At 34.6% G+C, this 22,737-nt stretch overlaps 1 protein-coding gene across 4 annotated transcripts in view; it reads right to left on the bottom strand.

The window, feature by feature from the left end:
- Nucleotides 1–22,737, bottom strand: part of PRPF18 (pre-mRNA processing factor 18) — a 91,367-nt gene that overhangs the window by 16,468 nt on the left and 52,162 nt on the right. For 3 of the 4 annotated variants that reach the window (XM_058532448.1, XM_058532446.1, XM_058532447.1), the window contains exons 2-6: nt 12,910–12,987; nt 10,089–10,193; nt 8,095–8,208; nt 2,786–2,932; nt 1,346–1,414 (exon numbers count right to left, since the gene is read on the bottom strand). In XM_058532448.1, coding sequence (XP_058388431.1) covers nt 1,346–1,414; nt 2,786–2,932; nt 8,095–8,208; nt 10,089–10,193; nt 12,910–12,987 — 513 coding nt within the window. The remainder of the gene's footprint in view (nt 1–1,345; nt 1,415–2,785; nt 2,933–8,094; nt 8,209–10,088; nt 10,194–12,909; nt 12,988–22,737) is intronic. The other variant, XM_058532449.1, reaches the window with a different exon arrangement.

The raw sequence follows: 22,737 nt of genomic DNA, 5'->3' as shown, positions 1-22,737 counted from the left end.
TTTTCTAACATAAAACACAGTATACTATCATCCTTACATTAAATTTCTTGACTGATTAAAATGTCAAATAATATTTAATGAACTATTTCTGCTTATTTTGTCACGTATGTATTGAAGTACTTTTGGCAAGTCACAAACTTCCCTATTCCTAGCTCAAGATAATCCATTTTCCCCCCAAAAAGAACTATCAGATTTCATGGGTAATTATTTGATTACAGAAATAAACTTTTACTTGTATTTCTATTACATAAAATTCAACCCACCTATATTTATCAGCCATTAATACCATACGTGCTGTGATATTTAATCAATCTTCCAAGGATGTTGCAGTATTTGGACTTGCTACTTTTGCAGAAGAGACCATAATTCAATTAAAAATTCCCACTACAGCATCTGACTAAAGGAGAAGGAAGAAAAGAAGGAACAGAAATAAAAAACTAAGACCCACCCCCACCCTGGAAAACTACACTAGTGCTCCTTGGGTTTAAGTGCACAAAGAGCACCCTTTCTAGAGGGAGGGAAACAGCGAAGGCTGAGGAGGACACACTCCCCTAGGGGCATTATCTATGCATATCCTATACAAGGAGAGGCTGTCACTCAAAGAGGAAATTCTAGTTCCTATTAGTTTCCATGCCCTAGCTAGTTCCATGCCATATCCTCAATATATTCAGAATTTTGATGACTAATGTGTTGTATTTAAAATGTAAATACAAGTAAAAGCATTTCTTGCATTTAAATCTCTTGGCCTGAACAAAAATAGTTTGTGAATAAATGCTAAAATGAATCTGGGATTTGCACACAGTCTACCTAGACCACTACAGAGAGAAATGCTGAGAAGAAAGATGGAATGAGCGAGCCATAGCAAGAATAGGCAGCTAACTGCAGAACTGAGAAAACGAACAGTCTCTGAAAGGTTACTGGTGTGTTTGGTTTTTTCGCTGCCAATGTATTTCTACCTCCTTCCTTTCCTTACTGTTATCAACCTCTCATAAAGCTTCTGGAACACCCTCCTTATTACACCACCTCCTAGAGTGTTTTAAGAAAAGTTAGGAACTCCCCAAACTTCTTGTTCATTCCACTGCTGTGATTCTTACCTGTGTGTTTACATTAACGAGTCAGCTTTAAAGAAAAGTGTCACAAGGAAAGTAAATGTACATTTTCTTTGATTAACCTCTATATCCAAGTGCATAGCAATATCATAAACAGTATACATGCAAGAAATGTTTATGGAAGGTTTCCTTTCCAGGCTTTAACCCTTGATAATCCAAAATAAAAGAACAGTTCTTAACCAACCAAAATGTCCTCTTTTCCTGAAGTTAGCCCTTCTTAGCTTAAAAGTACATACCTTGAGGAATTTGGTAATGATGTCCATGTCCTTATGATCATCACCTTTTCCTAAAGATTCTCCCAATGCCTGAAGAAAAATAATGCCTCTCTTCCTTAGTAAAGGGCAACAACTGAAAATATACACCAGTCTAAACATGGCTCTGTATTACATATACTGTTCAATTTCTATTTTAAAACCTGATGGAATTTATAAATAAGTTAAAAAAAAACCCCACCAATTTGCCATTTAAATTTAGAGAGCACGTTATTTTTTATGAACCAAAAGACAAAAGGGGGGGAAAGGGGAGTGACTAACGGAGATGAGATTTCTTTCTAGGGGAACAAAAATGTTCTAAAATAATTGTAATGATGGCTGCACCAGCCTGTGAATATAATAATTGAATTGTACAATTTAAATGGGTAAATTGTATGGTATGTGATTATCTCAATAAAACTATTTTAAAAAGAGTCGGGGGGAAAGCCCAGAACTGGTTGCTCACACCAACTATTCCAATAAAATTTAGGGTCCATATATAGGTGTTGGTGCAATTAAAATGACATCCTCTTCAATTATGGTCTCAAAGAGAGTGCAACACGTGCAACAGCCAGGAATGAAAGGAAACAGAAGCAAGCATTAAGAGCTTTAAACTAAACCATATTTTTTGTTCAAACTAGATATTTAGATGATATAACATTGCTTTTTAATCAAGATTACATATATCACTCCACATTCAACACACTGACAAAAATTAGAAAGCAAGATAATGCCAAGTATTGGCAGGGAGACAAGAAATTTACACACTGCTGGTGGCAGTGGAGACTGGTACAGCCATTCTAGAGAGCAACTTGGCAGTACTTAGACAAGTTAAATATATATAAATCCAGCAATCCTGCTTCTGAGTCCATAGGGGTTATGTACAAGATTGTTGATCACAAAGTTGTTTGTGGCATTAGGGAGCTGGGAGCAATCTAGTTGTCCATCATTATGGGGGAACAAAATGTAAAAAGCAGTCAACGTCACAGTGTATGAACTATTACGTAGCAGTTAAAAGCAAAGGTTTAGATGTACATAAAGCATCAGGGATGGATCTTAAAAACATAGTTCTAAGGGGAAAAAAGAAAAGTAAAAAACAGAATGAAGAATTTCACAGTACAATATCATTTATGTAAATCAAAAACACATGCATACAAAGCACTACTGGTTTTAAAAGACCACCAACAAATAGAGGGACGCATATCAAACATATAAGAATGATTACTTTTGAAGGCAGAAAAGTAGGGAGAAGTGAGCGGAGAGGGAGAAAAAGGGAGAGAATAAACAAAAGCATGAAATAAAAGAAGGGCCTTTGTAATGACCAAAGTCAATAGCCTGCCCTGAACTGAACAATTTGATGGCTCAATCCTCTGCTCAGGGAATGAAAGCTGTGATGGGGACGAGGCAAGCAGGAGTGGAGACTACCTCTAACTCTTCGATTGTGGTGTTTTCTTCATGAACTTTCAAATCGTTCTGTGTGTCTTCTTCTCCAGGTTCTTGACCGCCCACAAGTTCATTGAGGTATTGCTGGTCGATCTTATCCAAAGCTGCTTTCAGATCATTTCTCAGTCCCTGAGGGAGGTGAAAAATTACACCTCATATGAAATTTCACTGATGTTTCACTTTTGATTTTTCACTAATGGTAAGTACAATTCATCTTTTTTCTTCACAAGGAGTTAAGAGCTTAATAAAACTAGAGAGACAAGTATGATTTCAATTTATTATACAGCTATCACCATTGCTCATTCAAAGTTAATTTTTACCAATATATTTAAATTTACAAGAATGTATGCAAAATAGCTTGTCTGATGGTCAGAAAAATAAAACATATGGGTGACAAATCTAAATAAGAATATTCATAAATGCTGTAATTTTCTAATGAAGCCTGGTAGAAGTGACCAGCTCTCCATTAGAGTCCCTAACCCATTTCCCAGTTCACTTAAAATATCTAACCTCACTGCAACTATTCTGAACTCCCAATATATTCAGAAATGTCAACAGTATAAAACTAGTGTCTCATCTATATCCTAGGCTTTCACTACGTTTCTAACAAACCAGCAAATTCCACATTCTATTCACATCCAGTCTGTGATCATTTGATAAAAATGGAAGCCTTGGGCCGGCACGGTGGCTTAGCGGTTAAGTGCGCGCACTCCGCTACTGGCGGCCCGAGTTCAGATCCCGGGCGCGCACCGACGCACCGCTTCTCCGGCCATGCTGAGGCTGCGTCCCACATACAGCAACTAGAAGTATGTGCAACTATGACATACAACTATCTACTGGGGCTTTGGGGAAGAAAAAAAGGAGGAGGATTGGCAATAGATGTTAGCTCAGAGCCAGTCTTCCTCAGCAAAAAGAGGAGGATTAGCACGGATGTTAGCTCAGGGCTGACCTTCCTCACAAAAAAAAAAAAAAATGGAAACCTTAAAGCTGGACTCTTACCTTATACCATATACAAAAATTAACTCAAAATGGATCAAAGACTGAAATGTAAGGGCTAAAACTATAAAACTCTTAGAAGAAAATGTAGGAGAAAAGCTTCATGACACTGGATTTGGCAATGATTTCTTGGATATGACATCAAAAGCACAGGCAACAAAAGAAAAAATAGGTAACTTGGACTTCATCAAAATTAAAAACTTTTGTGCATCAGAGACACTATCAACAGAGTGAAAAGATAACCCACAGAACAGGAGAAAATATTTATAAATCATATATCTGGTAAGGATTGATATCCAGAATATATAAAGAACTCCCACAACTTAACAACAAAAAACAAACATGGGCAAAGGTCTAGAACTGAAGACATACAAACGACCAACAAGCAAATGAAAAGATGCTCAACATCACTAGTCATTAGGGAAATGCAAATCAAAACCACAATGAGATACCACTTCACATCCATTAGGATGGCTATCAAAAGAAAAAAAAAAAAAACCCAAAATAACAAGTGTTGGCTAGGACATGGAGAAATGGAACCCTTGTGTATTGCTAGAAATGTAAAATGGTGCAGCTGTTGTGGAAAACAGTATGGAAATACCTCAAAAAGTTAAACATATCCACACCAAGACACATTATAATTAAAATGTCAAAAGTTAAAGACAAGGAGAGAATCTTAAAAGCACCAAAAGAAAAACAACTTGTTACATACAAGGGAATCCCCGTTAAGATCAGCAACAGATTTGTCAACAGAAACTTGGCAGGCCAGAAGAGAAGGGCATGATATACTCAAAGCGCTGAAAGAAAAACACTTCCAACCAAGAATACTCTACCTGGCAAAGTCATCATTCAGGATCGAAGGAGAGTTAAAGAGTTTTCCAGACAAGCAAAAAGTAAAGGAGTTCATCACCACTAAACTAGCCTAGCAAGAAACGTTAAAGGGACTTTAAGAAAAGAAAGGCCACTAATTAGTAACACGGAAACATACAAAAGTATAAATCTCACTGGTAAAGGTAAATATATGGTAAAGTAGTGAATTAATCACTTATAAAGCTAGTACAAAGGTTAAGACAAAAGTAGTAAAAATAACTGTAACTACAATAATTAGTTAAGGGATACACAAGATAAAAAGATGTAAAACGTGTCACTGAAAACATGTGGATGGGGGACAGTAAAAATGTAGAGCTTTAGAATGCGTTAAAACTTAAGTTGTTATCAACTTAAAACAGACCATTCAGTTATAACATAAATAAGCCCTGAGGATGTAATGTACAGCATAGCGACTATAGTTAACAATACTGTATTGCATATTTGAAAGTTGCTAAGAGAATAAATCTTTTTTGTTTTTTTTTGTGAGGAAGACCAGCCCTGAGCTAACATCTGATGCCAATCCTCCTCTTTTTTTTTTGCTGGGGAAGACTGGCCCTGGGCTAACATCCGTGCCCGTCTTCCTCTACTTTATATAGGACACTGCCACAGCATGGCTTAACAAGTGGTGCGTCAATGCGCGCCTGGGATCCGAACCAGTGAACCCTGGGCCACCGCAGCAGAGCGTGCGCACTTGACCGCTTGTGCCACGGGGCTGGCCCCAGAGAATAAATCTTAAAAGTTCTCATCACAAGAAAAGAAATTTGCAACTACGTATGGTGACAGATGTTAACTAGACTTATTGTGGTGATCTTTTCACAATATATACAAATATCGAATCATCATGTGGTACACCTGAAACTAATATGATGTTCTATGTCAGTTATACCCCAATTTTAAAAATGTACAAATAAGAAACTCTTTAGTATTTGGGATAGGCTTGAACAAGATTAGAATACAGCAGGTTGTAATAAATTAATATTAAAAGCTAGAAAATTTTTCAAGAAATGAAATATGAGTAGTAGAAAAATAAAATCAGATAATAAAAATTTAATTGTTCACTTGAGTATTTTATACTACCTTTTGATAAGGAAAGTGACTCAGGACATAGAAGAGAAATAAATGTTTGTAAAATGAAGCATTACAAAACCCACTAACTCTTTCCAAGAATTTAGGTTAAGAAAGTGTTAGAAAGGACTGAAAATAAAGGAAAACAAATTGCTGAAAACGTTAATAATATAAATGAAGAAAATTTGTAAAAATTCATTTATACTTTGGGAAAAAAAAGTTAAACATAGAATCATCATATGATCCAGCAAGTCCACTTCACTATACTCAAAAGAAGTGAAAGTAGAGACTCAGATATTCATATACCCATGTTCACAGCAGCATTATTCACAATAGGCAAAAGGTAGAAACGATCCAAATGTCCACCAAGGATGAATGAATAAACAAAATGGGGTCCATACATACAACAGAATATTAGTCAGCCTTAGAAAGGAAGGAAATTCTGACACATGCTACAACATAGGTGAACCTTTAAGGTATGATGCTAAGTTCGAAGGCCAGCCCAGGGGAGCCTTCAGATGATCTCAGCCACAGCCTTCATCTGACTGCAACACATGCAGGATCCCAAACAAATCACAGAGCTGTGAAAGATAATAAGTTACCTTAAGTTCCTAGGTTTCAGGGTGGTTTGTTACAGTCATAGATAACTGAAAAAGATTTTATAACAATAAATTATTTTAAGCTACTAACTTTTGGGGTGGTCTGTTACATAGCCACAGATAACCACACCTGTCCCTCAGTAATTGATAGAGCAAGTAGGTAAGTTAATATGGCCACAGAAGATCTGAACAACACTATTGTAATTGACATTTACCCAAAGCATAAAACATACTCTTTTCAAGAGCCAATGGAATATTCACCGACAGACCATATGCTGAGCCATAAAACAAGATCAGAGACCCAAACGTAAAAAGCTAAAACTATTAAGCTTTTAGAAGAAAACGGAGAAGACTATCTCTTCAAGACATTGGGTTAGGTAAATAGTTCTTAAGCAACACACCAAAAACAATAGCTAAGAAAAATATATAAGAAAAATAACTGATTAAGTGGACTTCATCAAATATAAAACTACTGCCCATCAAAAGAGACCAAGAAGAGAACAGGTAAGCCATAGACTAGGAGAAAATAGTCACAAAACATATATCTGTATATCTGACAAAGGACTTGTATCTAGAATATATAAAGAACTTCCATAATACAAAAATAAAAAGACAAACCAATTAAAACATGAACAAAAGACTTGAACACAGTGCAGAGAGAAAGATATGGACAATAAGTCTATGAAAAGATGCTCATAAATTTTAGCTATCAGGGAACTTGTGAATAAAACCACAATGAGATACTACTACACATACAAGAGAATGGTTAAAATTTAAGACTAACAATAACAAATGCTGATGACATTTGAAAATATCTGGCATTTCCTAAAAAGTTAAGCATACTTTACTCTTAGTATTCTGTAATTCCACAACTCCACATCTAGGTATTTACCCAAGAGATACAACATATTTAATGAAGAGAAATAACATAGGTCCAAAAAAGACTTGTATAAGAATATTCATAGCAGTTTTATTCATGACAGCCCAAAGTTGGAAACAAATTGTGGTATATTCATACAACTGAATATCATCAGCAATGAAAAGGAATAAACTACTGATATCTGCAGTAACATGGATGAATCTAAAAAATATGATGAGCAAAAGAAGCCAGACACATACTCTACGGATCCATCTATATGAAACACTAGAACAAGCAAAACTAACCTATGGTGATACAATTTAAAAAGGTGGTTACCCAGGAGTAAAGGAGGAATATGGGGATTAGCTAAGAAAGGAGCTGGGGAACTTTCTGGGGTGATGGAAATGTTCTGTATCTTCATAAAGGTAGTGGTTACACGCTTGTGTGTGTTTGTCAAAATGCACTGAACTGTACACTTAAGGTATGTGTTTTTTTTTTTTTTGGTGAGGAAGATTATCCCTGAGCTAACATCTGTGGCTAATCCTCCTCTTTTCGCTGAGGAAGATTGGCCCTGGGCTAACATCTGTGTGCATCTTCCTCCACTTTATATGTGGGACGCTTGCCACAGCATGGCTTGATAAGCAGTGCATAGGTCTGTGCCCAGAATTCAAACCTGAGAACCCCGGGCCACCGAAGCAGAGCAAGCGAACTTAACCACTACACCACAGGGCCGGCCCCAAGATATGTGCTGTTTTTTTAAATTAAAGAAAACTTACATTCAGTAGCAGTAATCTGGCAACTTTATTTTCCATTTTTGCTATAATAACGCAATGAGTCAAACTCCATACTACACTAGTTGATGTGGTACAGTGATATCTTCTAGCTTTGTTCTGACTTCTTACCTTGTTAACTTCTGGTGTGAGGATCTCTATTTTTCTTAAACGTTGAAAAGCATCATAATCAGTTTCTCCAAATAGTCTGATTGGTTCTCCTCTTTCTCTCAATCTTCTGATAACCTGTTGAGGGGGGAAAAAAAAAAATCAAAAGACAACAGTAATTGCTTATGTTATTAATAATTCCTATTTTAGGTGACCAAACACTTATTTTGAAATGTCAATGCAAACACAGCAAAAAGTAAGCTGTGTTTGTTTTTCCTTTAATTTTCCATGAACAGATATACTGAGTTATTGTCATATCTTAAATAACCCTAGGTTTAGGTCCTTTGGCTGACTGTTTCAGGAAAGGACCCATCTGTGCAGTAGAATACATAAGAAAAACATTAAGATGGGAGGAAGTGATAATATTATATAGAAAAGGAAAAGAGAGTCTGGAGTCAGCTGATAATACCTCAGTGGCCACAGCCGAGAGGCAGTCGGCATCACAATACTACATTAAAACCAAAAACTTGTCCCTCGTGGGCGGGGCATATCCAGGGCTTTTGAGGGGCTGATAATACTCTCTTTCTTGACTTGGGTGATGATTATACGGGTGTTGGTTTTGTAATTATCCATTACTTTGTATATATAAGTTTTATATTCTTTGTCTGCACGTTATATTTCATAAAAAGGAGAAACAAAAATTGTGATTACGAAAATAAAGGTTGATCCAAATTTTTAAAACAATACTAAGAACTTTATCTGGAGACATAAATAGTGTCACACTTAGAAACCACTGGTAGGGCTCCCACAGGATTAACTGAAGCTTGGTATTAAAACGAAACTTAAGAGGTCGCCTAATGCTATCTCCAATCAATGCAGCAATGAGCTCAAAAACATGTTTGTCAGGACCCTGTCTCACAAATGATAGATATCACGTCTCTTCATGAAAACAGCCCATCCCATTTTTGGGCAGATATGTTTTGCTTCTCAAACTAAAATCTATCTCCCTCAAACTTCTACCCATTTATTTTAGTTCTACTTTATGAAACAACAGAGGACACTCAACTCTTTTTCAAAATTAGATATTTTTCAAAAGTAGAGCTTAAAAAAAATGGATTTTCTTTTTAAGTCTTTAATATTACTCTCATCAGGCTAAGTATTCAAAATTCCTTCATCTGATTTTCACGACAGCTTCTAGAGTCAGCCACTTTCCTCTGAAAGTTTCCGTTTGTTCAAAGTTTATTTTTCTTGAGCCCTTCTGTATATTCAAATTCTTTATATCACATGAATATCTTATATATATTTTTTTAAGGAAAATAATAGTTGATATTGACCAGGGTATGGGCAAACACTACAGGTGAGAGTATAAATTGGTATAACTGGTATAAAGCCCTCTGGTAATGGGTATCAAAAATCTTAGAAATGTACATAGTCTTTAGTCTTCAGTACATAGACTCCAGAAATCCTGCTTCTAGAAAATTTTCCACAAGAAATAATCATACATTATTATGCACACAATGACATCCATATAAGGATGTTCATTCTTAGAATGATTTTTAACAGGGAAATACTGAAGCAATCTAAATTGACCATTAATAAAGAACTGGTTTTAAAAATATTGTGGGAAATTAGACAGTCATAAAAAATTATATAGATCTCTATATTCTGACCTAGAAAGATGTATTAAATAAGAGAAAGTAAGTTACAAAATAGTATATTATTTAAGATAATTTAGACAATAATTATTTAGAATACACGTTTAATTATACTTATTTAGAACAATGTGTTTAGCTTTTAAAGTTTAGGAGGATATATTCTTTAAAAAGTTTAAGATAATAGTATCAGAGATTAATTTAGAACCTCACGAAGAAAGATGGCTGGCTGCACAGTATTTTTAGTTCAATAAGTCATCTTATATGGGAAATAATGACATACAACTTATTGGAAAGAACCGGAGATAAATGCAAATGCTGTGGAGATTTTTCTTTTTTTCATGAAACGCTCATACATAAACTTACCTCTTGCCTAGAAAGAGTCATGGGTAATTTTTCCTCTGCCAGTTCAAGTTCTAATACTGGATTTGATGAAGTTAATGGTTTCTGGTCCTCCTCTTTTGGCTGTATCTGCATTAATAGCCAAAAGAAATGAAATTCAGTTTTTAAAATATAGTATAGTTAATATTTATCATTCATTACATTAGTTACTCACAGAAATTAAACATGTTTTAAATATTGAAGGTTTTCTAAATGTTCCTCTGAGGAAAGAGCTCATAATAAACATACATGCTTTAAAGAGCTTATCAAACTTATCGATTTCAGGGACACCACGAGTAGAAAGCATGCACGTAGGAAACAGCATTCTTGCTACAGAAGAGTGACTTAACTACAATAGTTTCTAAAACTATTTCAACTCATTTTCTCCCTAGACTCTAAAGAATTCTACTTTTTTCTTAAAAACAATCAACTTGCTTCTCCTCTTTGAGAAAATCATCTCGCAGGGTTATTTGATCCTTGCTCTGGGTTTAAAATGAAGACCAAAGAAAAGAATTGCTTTCTAACAGAAACCTGTAAAGCCTCAAGCTCCAGCTTTTTCCTATCCTACTTTTTTGAAAGGTATTATTCCAAGTGCATAGAAATCACTGTTGGAGATGTAGAAAAATTCCCCAACTATACAAAACTTGCCCACAAACTAAGCGATGAACCTTATGGGAAAAAAACGAAAAACAGCACCTTTCTACTCATAACACACAAAGAAAAGAGTGGACATTGTTGCTTATTTGAACCTGCAGGAAAAAAAAATCTCTTCATCTATTTTCTTGAGTCTGCTGCCCAAAGTCACAGTTTAGGAAAATTGAGTTCAGCAATTAATAAGCCCCGTTGTGTGGTCTGTAAAAAGATATTGAAACATGGTTTCCCATCTGACCATAAGACAAATCTAAAATGCCGAATGTAAGATCAAAAAACCACAAAACAAGATCAACATTAAGGGAAAATTCACATTCAATTAAGAAAGGCTATATGGTAAAAATTCTATAATTTTACGATTCTAAAGTTTACAGTAAAAGGTTATGTTTATCAGTGTTAATAGTGATAAGAGAAAATTGAGGTAAAAAACTAACCTTTCGTATTTTCACAAACCAAATCAGGATCAAGCCTTAAAAAACGGTAACTAGTTTCTATAAAGAAATAAAGGTAATACGTGCTATATTTTCATAACTACCAAGAAGGAAATATTAAAAACATTTTAGCAAGAAAAATCTACGCTTTCTTTATAAACATAAAAACAGGTATTTCTCCAAACATTTCAGGATGAAAAGCATTTTTAATTACAGAATGGCAGTCAATAGTTTTAAGGAAAAGATCTAAGACATTCTGTCAGCTGGATTCAATGTTACAAGTGGTACTTTTACAGTAATTATTTTGCTTCAGTGCTTTCCTCTATATAAGCAAGAAAGTACTGCCGTATCACTGACACAATCTAAACAAAGCAAAACTGCCACTGTTTCAAATTATTTTCCTACTGTATCAAAAAGTTGAAAAGATTCAAATTTAGGGATCTGGGAAAGCAACAAGTCAGCAGAGTAAACCAATGGTGATTCTTATTCCAAATCAAGTTTGAGTTAGACAATGCTGGGCAAGCAAACGATGAGAAATCATCTTTCTGAATGTCTGTTCGATGATTATTTACATAAAACATATTTTAATTTCCTAAACTAGAGGCAAATGAAATCAATTTATTTACGAAAAATATCAAAAGACAAATAAAAACCTTCATATTTTAGAAAGCTATCAGAAATATAACCACATTTTAACACTTGCCCTCTCCCAACACTACAAAATAGAGTCAAATGCACATACATACCATTCGCCTTCCTCATGCTTCCTTCTAGAAATGCTATGCCAGATAAATTAATTTCCAGAACTTTCCCCATTACATGCACAAAAGTATTATTTTATATTGACTTTCACAAGCAAAAAGTTGATTTCAAATTTATGATTTGGCAAAAGTATTTCAACAAAACCTCTGAACTTTGGTTAAAAAATTATTAAACTAGATATAGTCTTCTTTTAAAATAATTCAAACATAACATCACCTCATAACTTTTAACCCCTCCCAATAAAAACCCCAATACGGTATTCAACTAGGTAATCTCAAAGATAATTTCAGTCATGCTTCTAAAACATACAAAGTCTTCCAGATAACTCATTTGTTTCTAACAAATATTTCCAGATTATATTTTCTATCCAACTGACGAATCAGTGTTTGAAATGTGATCCCTTATTACACAAAAGCATATAAATGTTATATGGCACTATATTGCAGGCAGAAGTACTCGGGGACAAAAGGAATTATTAACAATGCAAACATAAAAACATGGTTTAAAATATTCAGGAGAAAGCAGGGGAAAAAAATCACTGCTAATACCACTGTTGTTGAATTAATAAAACGTTTTGAACCCTTTAAAAATAGACTTTTATTGGGAGAGGTGGGGAGAGGAGTAGTGGTGGAGATGAAAATGAGGCAGTATCAGATCCAGGACTTAATTTAGAAATAAAAATTCAAGCTTTGATCTCAAGCCACTTCATGCTGTCCACAAAAGCCAAACCATTCCAAGCCAAAAGTCATGCATGTATTTTCCTAAATTCAAGATAAAAAAAAAAAAAGAAAGAAAGAAAAAATAAAAGCCAAAACTCATACCTCTCCAGATGGCTTCTCATTTATAGGCTAATGTATAACATTGATAAATTGAACAGAGATCAATAATTTTGTCACTTTACAACAGCTGTATAAATTTAAACTCAGAAATATACAATTTAACATAAAAGCAGGCATTCGTACCTTGTAGCCACATCTTTCGAAATATGCTTCCTCTTCTTTTTTCGCAAGTTCACTACGTTTGAAATATTTTTTATTTTCCTATTGAAGAAAAAAATAAGTTAATAACATGTCCTTGGGTAAAATTCTACGTCCCATAGTCAACAACCAGAAAACTCTTCAGTTTTTCAAGAATTCGGTCAAGTTTTTTGGTTCCACGGAGACTACATGGATTTCCTGAACACACCACCTGTCCTCCACCCCTGGTCTAAACATGAAGTATTTTTCTGCAGTATCATTTTAACAGGCATATCCAACAGTAAAGAGAAGAAACCAACAATATTTTCCAAACATTCATGTTGTTTTGATTTAATTTCCCAATGTTTAAGTTCAATGAGAATTTCTACAAATGGACTCATTATGAACCACATAAAATGGGATGATTTAATTATTTTCTCCTAACAGAAACAATCAAACAAAAACTATGGCATCTATAGCTGACATCTTAAATCTCACTACCAAGAGCGCTCCAAGGGCGTGTCCGAATTCTATTTGTCATCTGGAATCTTACTGTATCAATCATCTAACTGTATTTGTATTAATCAGTTCTTAAAATTGTATTCATCAATTCTTAAAATAATGTAGATATAGAATGGTTTTGGAGCGTCTTTTTATTAAAAAGATGGCTTAAAGGTATTTGTTTTAATATGATTTGATGTTAAGAGACAAACTCTAAATCTACTGTGATGGGAAAAAACATCAGCTCTTTCCATACTATATATAAAATTATCCTCGCTGTTAAATCTACAGTCCCTAACTTAGAGGCTTCTTAACTATCTACAGCTCTGCCTCTTGGATATTATTCCATTGATGACTTTGTTCAAATAAAGATACTGCCCTACTTTATTAGTAGTAATTATAATAGTACCTCAATAATACCTGCACACATGTATTTAGCACCTCATAGTTCCAAAGCTCATTCACTTAGGCAATGACCATCAATGGATAGATACTAAGTCCATTACAAGAAAGGCTGGTGATGAACAATGGAAAGATCAGGCTGCCAGCACTTGAACCCAATGATCAAGCTTGGTATCAGGAAAACATTATGCACCTCCTATGTGATACACATGGGAAGTACACAGCACCATCTATAACGTACTCTTGCCCAAAAGCTAAATCTGAAACTAATCAAACATTTAGATCTAACTTCCAGTTTACTAGAAATGTAGGGAATAGAGGAATAAGCTAAATAACATCTGGGAAGCAACCAAACACTGGGACGTTTAACAAAACTAGCCTCAGTTTCACCAAAAAGTTAATGGTATAAAAAGAGGGCAGCTGGGGGAATGAAAATGCTCCCAATTAAAAGAAACCAAGAGTCATAAACAAATGCAATGAGCAGACTTTGTGTGGATCTGATCTGAACAAACCAACTGTAAAACATATATATGTATGTATTTTAATCCAATTGGGGATATTTGAATGTGAAAGGACTATCTGATGGTATTAAGAACCTAATTTTAATTTTGTTGGGTATGATCATATTTTATTTACATAAGAACATGTTATTTTCTAGAGTCACATATATTGAGGAAAGGGTAGACATGGGTTCATTATACAGTTCTCTCTATTTTCGTGTGTTTAAAACTTTCATAATAAACTGTTTTTTAAGTTCATTCATTAACTCAATAAACATTTATTGACTTATCTACCACACACCAAGCACACCTTTACAGAAATAAAGATGAAGATATTACCTGGGGTAAGATACTGATGGTAACATCTGAACATCAAAACTACCCTGAGAAAGGTGGGAACAGATACTATTAACTCTATTTTAGAGGTGAGAAACCTGAGAATTAGAAAGGTTAGGTGACACTCTCAGAACTCAGTAAGCCTTATGAGTAACAGAGGCAGGACTAGAACTCTGATTCTTAAATCCTTGGAGTACGGATCTAGTCCTCCAAGCTACAGTTCTTCACTCCCAAAATGTTATTTGAGCATCATAAATTGTTCCTTTTGACTATGAAGCATATAACTGTCAGATTTCAAACAAATAAGTTGACAAACACATATTGGTATCCTCTCACAAAGAGCTGATACGTAGAACAAACTAAAAGGACTCTCCAGACCAGAGTCCGTGGTCCAGTCTTTAACTATGATGTCTTTTACTACCATGTCTCAATTCTATTGAACACACCTAACAAAATATTAAGCCTAGAACATCAATTCTCAAAAGGTGGTTCATGGACCTCTGGGAGTCCGTCCCTAAGACCTTTCCAGAGTTTCCATAAGGTCAAGTTTATTTTCACAATAATATTAAGACATCATGTGCCCCCCTTTTCACTGTGCTCACAAACTACTGGAACCTTGGCATAAATAAAGGCTAAGTATCTTTATTTATGTATCAGGGATCACTGCATTCTTCGCCACCATGCACCTGCAGGAAAATAAAAAGGCCAGTTTCGCTCAAGAATGTCTTGACAAAGTACGATTTTACTAAATCTCAACCTTAAGTACATAGCCTTTTAATATTTGGAATGATGAAATGAAATGAAACATATAAAGCTTTTCTGCCACATAATGAAGTAGGGTTGTTGTCTCAAAGAAAAGCATGTGTGCAATTGTTTAATTATTCAAACTTATATATGGCAGACATTTTCTCAAAACTGAACAAAGTAAGCCTGTCACTTAAAGGAAAACAATGAAGCATTTGTTGCCTATGATAAAATTCCATCTTTCCAGCAAAAATTAGAATGGTGGAAAATTTGTATCCATCAATGTGAACTTGATGGCTTCCCAATACTAGAAGGTTTTTCTGATGAAATCAGTGGTGATATTAAACAACGTGATTCTTTAATATTGTTTAATGAAACATATCAGCATTCAGAAGATCTGTACAACTCAGTGAAGGATGACGTTACAAAGGCAAGATGTTACAAAGTTATGCATAGGCAAAAGATGTATGGGCAGAACAGATCAGAATACATCCAGAGCAGACTAGATCAATGGATATTAATATATGAAAAGTTCATTGATATGGGTCAGACTCCAAACTTTAATCTTTAAGAAACTTAGCACTTGTCTAGTTTTGGTATAGTATCAAAGAAGAAGAGCCACAACTATCTGAAAAGGCATTTAAAATATGCCCTTTTCCAACTACCTATCTGTATGAGGATGAAGTTTATTACATATACTTGAACAAAAACAGCACATCACAACAGGTTGAACGGAGAAATAGGAGAATTCAATTGTCTTCTAATACGCCAGAGATCAAAGAGATTTGCACAAATGTAAAACAATGCCATTCTTCTCACTAATTTCTTTTGTTTTGGAAAATATAGTCAGTTCTCATAAAAAAAATGTATTATTTATGTTAACATACACAAGTTTACTATTGTATGGTATATAAATAAAAATTTTCAAATTTACCAGTTTCAATTTTTAACAGAGTAATTATCAATAAATATATCCTACATAAACCTTTCTGGAGCCGTCAATACTTAAAAAAGGAAAGAGGTCCTGAGACCAGTAAGTGAGAACCACTGTCCTAGAAGAATCTACCTGTTGGCATTCTCCATGCCTGCACCCAGTGTGCTAAGCAACGTTGCCCATTGATCTGGGTGTATTTATCCATTCAGTTTTCTCTCCTATTGTCTATACTGACCATTATACATTCTCTATTCTCTCCAACCTCTTATGCCTTAATTTCTCCCCTCATTTTCACCAAATGACTAAGCCACTCTACAGAGAAAAGGAAAGCCATTAACAAGAACTCCTCCCAACACCAACCCTTACCTGGATGTGCACCAATCCTTTCTTCCTATCAGAATGGAAAGGGAAACCGTCCTCCTGTCTAAAGCCAATCTCTCTCAGCTGTATTCCAGATTTCAGATCCTCCTGCCTTTCTCAGGGACTTCTCATAATCAATCATCTATTTTCTCTTCTGCATTTTCGCCTTTTCCCTCTCTACTGGCTCCTGACCATCGTGATTTAAACATGCTCAACACTCTCCTACCTTACAGGAAAAATTCTTTACTCTGCACTGGGTATCATGCTAAGTCCCATTTACAGCACAACTACACTAAAATGTTTTCTCTATTGTGTCTCCATTTCCTCACCTCCAATTCTTTTTGCAGCCCCCCAACAATCAGGTATCCATTCTTACTGCTCTACTGAAACATCCTCTGAGGTCATAAATAACCTCCAAGGAGCAAATCCAAAGGATCTTCTCTGACTCATCTTATGCAATCTTTAACTCAACTGCTAATTCCCTCCTTCTTCAATCACTTTACTCTCTTGGATGTCAGACAATTTTTCTTATTTCTTCCTCACTTACTGGTTTGTCCAGATTTTCCGTTTCTTGTACTTTTTAGTCATTTACTGCACCTAGATTTTTCAATTGATTAGAACATATTAATGCATTATTCTCCCTAATTATTTTGTTTTCCAATACCTTCCATATTGGTTACTAGAGTTCCTCCCTTTATTTCAAGTTCAAGATTCTGTCAATTTGTGTTAGAAGAGATTTTTGTTTTGTTTTTTTTTTTTTTAGTGAGGAAGATTAGCCCTGATCTAACATCTGTTGCCAATCCTCCTCTTTTTGCTGAGGAAGATTGGCCCTGGTCTAACATCCGTGCTATCTTCCTCTACTTTATATATGGGACACCTGCCACAGCATGGCTTGATAAGCAGTGTGTAGGTCCACACCCAGGATCCAAACCTGTGAACTCTGGGCTGACAGAGCGGAGCATGCAAACTTAACCACTATGCCATCAGGCCAGCCCCAAGAAGAGCTTTTTTAAAAATTTAGTTGCTTTTATATTTTGATAAACGAAAAATGCAAGTTCACAAGAGTGGATCTTGTATGCCAACATTTGTATCTAAAAAGGAGAAAAAAATACACTCACGTTTGCTTCTTTTCCACATTTGCTTTTATATGCATGAAATAACTATAGAATATACAAAAATTGATAACATTAGCTGCTTTGGAGGAGATTAATCAGGCAGCTTGGGGAAAAGGGTAAGAAGAAAAGCTTTTATTGTACAGTCATGCATCGCATGAAGACTGGGATACGTTCTGAGAAATGCATCGTTAGGCAATTTCTTTGTTGTGCAAACATCAGAGTGTACTTACACAAACCTAGATAGTATAGCATACTACGCATCTAGACTATATGGTACTAATCTTACGGGACCACTGCCATATATGCAGTCCATCATTGACTGAAATGTCATTATGCAGCACATGACTGTATATCCTTCAGTATGTTCTGAATTTTGAATCATTTGAATGAACTATCTATTAACAATGAACTGCATTTTTAAAATTAATTTGCTTTTCATTTTAAAGAGTTATAGAGAGAAAAATAAAAGTATTTTGCTTTGTGCTATGCGACCCTTTACTTCATGACAACAAAAGGTTGTCAAAAACAAAGGGTTCCCTATCATGTTTCAAATGTCACTCTTCATATACTTTTTGTTTAAAAACAAAGAAGCAATCTATAAGAAAAGCAACTAAAGCAGTGACTTCTAATTATAAAACATTATTTTATAAAGTACACTGAAAATACACTGATATATCAAGTGCTGTGGATACATTTATGACAGAATTAAAAGTGCAAAATTTTAAAACTAAGCATTGGTAACGTACCCCCTTTACAGGTAAACTCAGGTGGGTTAGATAACTTGCCCAAAGTTAAATGGCTATCTAGGAATGGAGCCACAATCAGACTTTAGGACTTGTTCATTTTACAAATTCAGTTTCTTTTTAACTATATTCAAAATGTTCAAATTCTAAGTTTGTTGAGTTAACTACAGAATGTATAATACAGTCTTACAACACAAAAGTCTAAAAGTGGCTGGTACGGAGTGTAAGACAGCATATGAACTGATGGTTAAATTTCTTTGGATTCTTTCTTAAAGCACCTAACATTTCCATTGGACCTTTCATCCTGACAAATTTTAAAAACAAATTTAAAAACAAATTGCATAAAAGGTGCTTCTCCTTTTAAAGAAAGCACCTAATTCCTACATGCTGCTTTATAAATGTTATTCTTTGACTCTGTCCAACTTGTACTTTCTGGATTACAAAACTGAGATTCATAGGTCTAAAGTACAGAAACCTTTCCACCATATCACCTGAAATGTCCGCTCATACTAATAAAGGAAAATCAAAATCAAAAACAAGATGCAACCATGATTGTCAACATTTCATTTAGAATCATCATTCCTTCAACATGTTAAGGTTTTTAGTGTTAATATAAATGGAACACAAACATCATCAAGGACTCTACAAAAAGACACTGGAGAGCAAACAAATATATAGCTTGGATATGCAAAGTAAGACTATATGTGTCAGATCACAAATCACGTGGCAGGGTCAACATCTTGTTGAAGAATGAAAATAAGCCTTAAAGAGTCTGAAGTAATATACCAAATGATAGAGCACACAAACATAAAGAGACACAATGCTACATCAATGGAAAGATCATTCAGACAGAAAAATTAATGAAGAAACACTGGCCTTAAATGACACATTAGACCAGATGGACTTAACAGATATATATAGAACATTCCATCCAAAAGCAACATAATATACATTCTCCTAAAGTGAACATGGAAAATTCTCCAGTATACATCATATGTTAGGCCACAGAACAAGTCTTATTAAATTTAAGAAGACTGAAATCACATCAGCATCTTTTCCAACTACAACAGTATAAAACTAGAAATCAATTACAAGAAAAAAACTGGAAAATTCACAAATATGTGGAGATTAAACAACATGCCACTGAACAACCAATGGGTCAAAGAAATCAAAGGAAAAATCAAAAAGTACCTTGAGACAAATGAAAATGAAAATACAACATACCACAATTTATGGGTTGCAGCAAAAGTACTTCTAAGAGAGAAGTTCATACCGATAAATGCCTGCTTCAAGAAACAAAAAAAAAAACTCAAATAAACAACCTAACTTTATACCTCAAGGAACTAGAAAGAGAAGAACAAACAAAGCCCAAAGTTAGTAGAAGGAAGGAAATAACAAAGATCAGAGCAGAAATAAATGAAATAGAGATTAAAAAGACAATAGAGAAGATCAGTGAAACTAAGAGTTGGTTCTTTGAAAAGATACATAAAATTGACAAATCTTTAGCTAGACTCACCAAGAAAAAAAGAAAGAGCACTCAAAATCAGAAATGAAAGAGGAGATATTACAACTAATACCACAGAAATACAAAAGATCATAAGAGACTGCTATGAACAATTATATGCCAATAGACTGGACAACCTAGAAGAAATTGATAAATTCCTAGAAATATACAACCTTCCAAGACTGACTCATGAAGAAATATAAAATCTGAATAGACTGATTACTAGTAAGGAGATTAAATCAGTAATCAAAAACCTTCCAAAAAACAAAAGTCCAGGACCAGATGGCTTTACTGGTGATTTCTACCAAACACTCAAATAAAAATTAATACCAATCCTTCTCAAACTCTTCCAAAAAACAGAAGAAGAGGGAACACTTCCAAAGTCATTTTATGAGGCCAGCATTACCCTGATACCAAAACCAGATGAGGACACCACAAGAAAAGAAAATTACAGGCCAATATCCCAAATGAACATAGATGCAAAAATTCTCAACAAAATATTAGCAAACTGAATTCGACACTACATCAAAAGGATCATACACCATGATCAAGAGGGATTTATTCCAAGGATGCAAGGGTAGTTCAAAATCCTCAAATCAATCAATATGATACACACACCACATTAACAAAATGATGGATAAAAATCATATGATCATCTCACTAGATGCAGAAAAAATATGTGACAAAATTCAACATCCATTTAATGACACAAACCCTCAACAAAGTGGGTATAGAGGGAATGTACCTCAACATGATCAAGGCCATATATGATAAGCCCACATCTGGTATCATACTCAATGGCGAAAAACTAAAAGCTTCTCCTCTAAGATCAGGAACAAGAATGCCCACTCTCACCACTTTTATTCAACATAGTATTGGAAGTCCGACCAAGAGCAATTTGGCAAGAAAAAGAAATAAAAGGCATCCAAATTGGAAAGGAAGAAGTAAAACTGTCACTACTTGCAGGTAACATGACATATATATAGAAAACCCTAAAGACTCCATTAAAAAACTGTTAGAACTAATAAATGAATTCAGTGAAGTTGCAGGATACAAAATCAACATACAAAAATCTGCTGCATTTCTATACACAAATAATAACCTATCAGAATGAGAAACTGAGAAAACAATCCCATTTACAATTGCATCAAAAAGAATCAAATATCTAGGAATAAATTTAACCAAGGAGGTGAAAGACCTGTACACTGAAAACTGTAAGACACAGATGAGTGAAGACACAAATAAATGGAAAGATATTCCATGCTCATGGACTGGAAGAATTAATATCATTAAAATGTCCACACTACTCAAAGCAATCTACAGATTCAATGCAATCTCTATCAAAATTCCAGTGGCATTTTTCACAGAAATAGAACAATCCTAAAATTTGCATGGAACCACAAAAGACCCCAAATAACCAAAGCAATCTTGAAAAAGCAGAACAAAGCTTCAGGCACCATGCTCCCTGATTTCAAACTACATTACAAAGCTGCAGTAATTAAAACAGTATGGTATTGGCATAAAAATAGATACATAGATCAAAGGAACAAAATAGAGCCCAGAAATAAACCCATGCATATATGGTCAATTAACTTATGATAAAGGAGCTAAGAATATACAATGGGGAAAGGAAAGACTCTTCAATAAAATTTGTTAGGAAAACTGGACAGCCACACGCAGAAGAATGAAACTAGACCACTGTCTTACACCATACACACAAATTAACTCCAAATGGATTAAAGACTTGAACATAAGACCTGAAACCATAAAACTCCTAGAAGAAAACATAGTAAGCTCCTTGACATTGCTCTTGGCAAGGATTTTTTTTCTTTTTTGAAACTGACACCAAAAGCAAAAACAACAAAAGCAAAAATAAACATCAAACTGACAGGCTTCCACATAGCAAAGGAAACTATCAACAAAATGAAAAGACAACTTACTGAATGGGAGAAAATATATGGAAACCACATATCTGATAAGGGACTTTTATCCAAAATATATAAAGAATTCATACACAACAGCACAAAAACAAACAATCCAAGTAAAAAATGGGCAGAGGATCTGAACAGACATTTTTCCAAAGAAGACATACAGATGGCCAACAAGTACGTGAGAATGTGCTCAACATCACTATTCATCAGGGAAATGAAAATCAAAATCACAATGAGATACCATTTCACACCTGTTAGGATGGTTATTATCAAAAAGACAAGAAATAACAAGTATTGGCGAGGATGTGGAGAAAAATGAATCTTTGTACACTATTGGTGGGAATGTAAATTGGTGCAGCCACTATGGAAAACAATATAGAGTTGCCTCAAAAAATTAAAAATAGAACTGCCATATGATCCAGCAATTCCACTTCTGGGTATTTAGCCAAAGAAAACGAAAACACTAACTCAAAAAGTTATCTGCAACCCCATGTTCACTGCAGCATTATTTTCAAAAGCTAAGATATAGAAACAACCTAAGTGTCCATCGATGAATGAACGGATAAAGAAGATGCGGTACATAAATACAATGGAATACTATATAAATACAATGGAATACCATTCAGCCATAAAAAAGAGTGAAATCTTGCCATTTGCAACAACATGGATGGACCTTGAGGGCATTACACTAAGTGAAATAAGCGTAGAGACAAAAACCGTATGATCATATATATGTGGAATTTAAAAAACTAACAAAAAACTAA

The sequence above is a fragment of the Diceros bicornis genome, chromosome 36 (assembly GCF_020826845.1).
Source record: "Diceros bicornis minor isolate mBicDic1 chromosome 36, mDicBic1.mat.cur, whole genome shotgun sequence".
NCBI classification, from domain to species: domain Eukaryota; kingdom Metazoa; phylum Chordata; class Mammalia; order Perissodactyla; family Rhinocerotidae; genus Diceros; species Diceros bicornis.
This window is presented reverse-complemented; position numbering and strand designations above follow the sequence as displayed.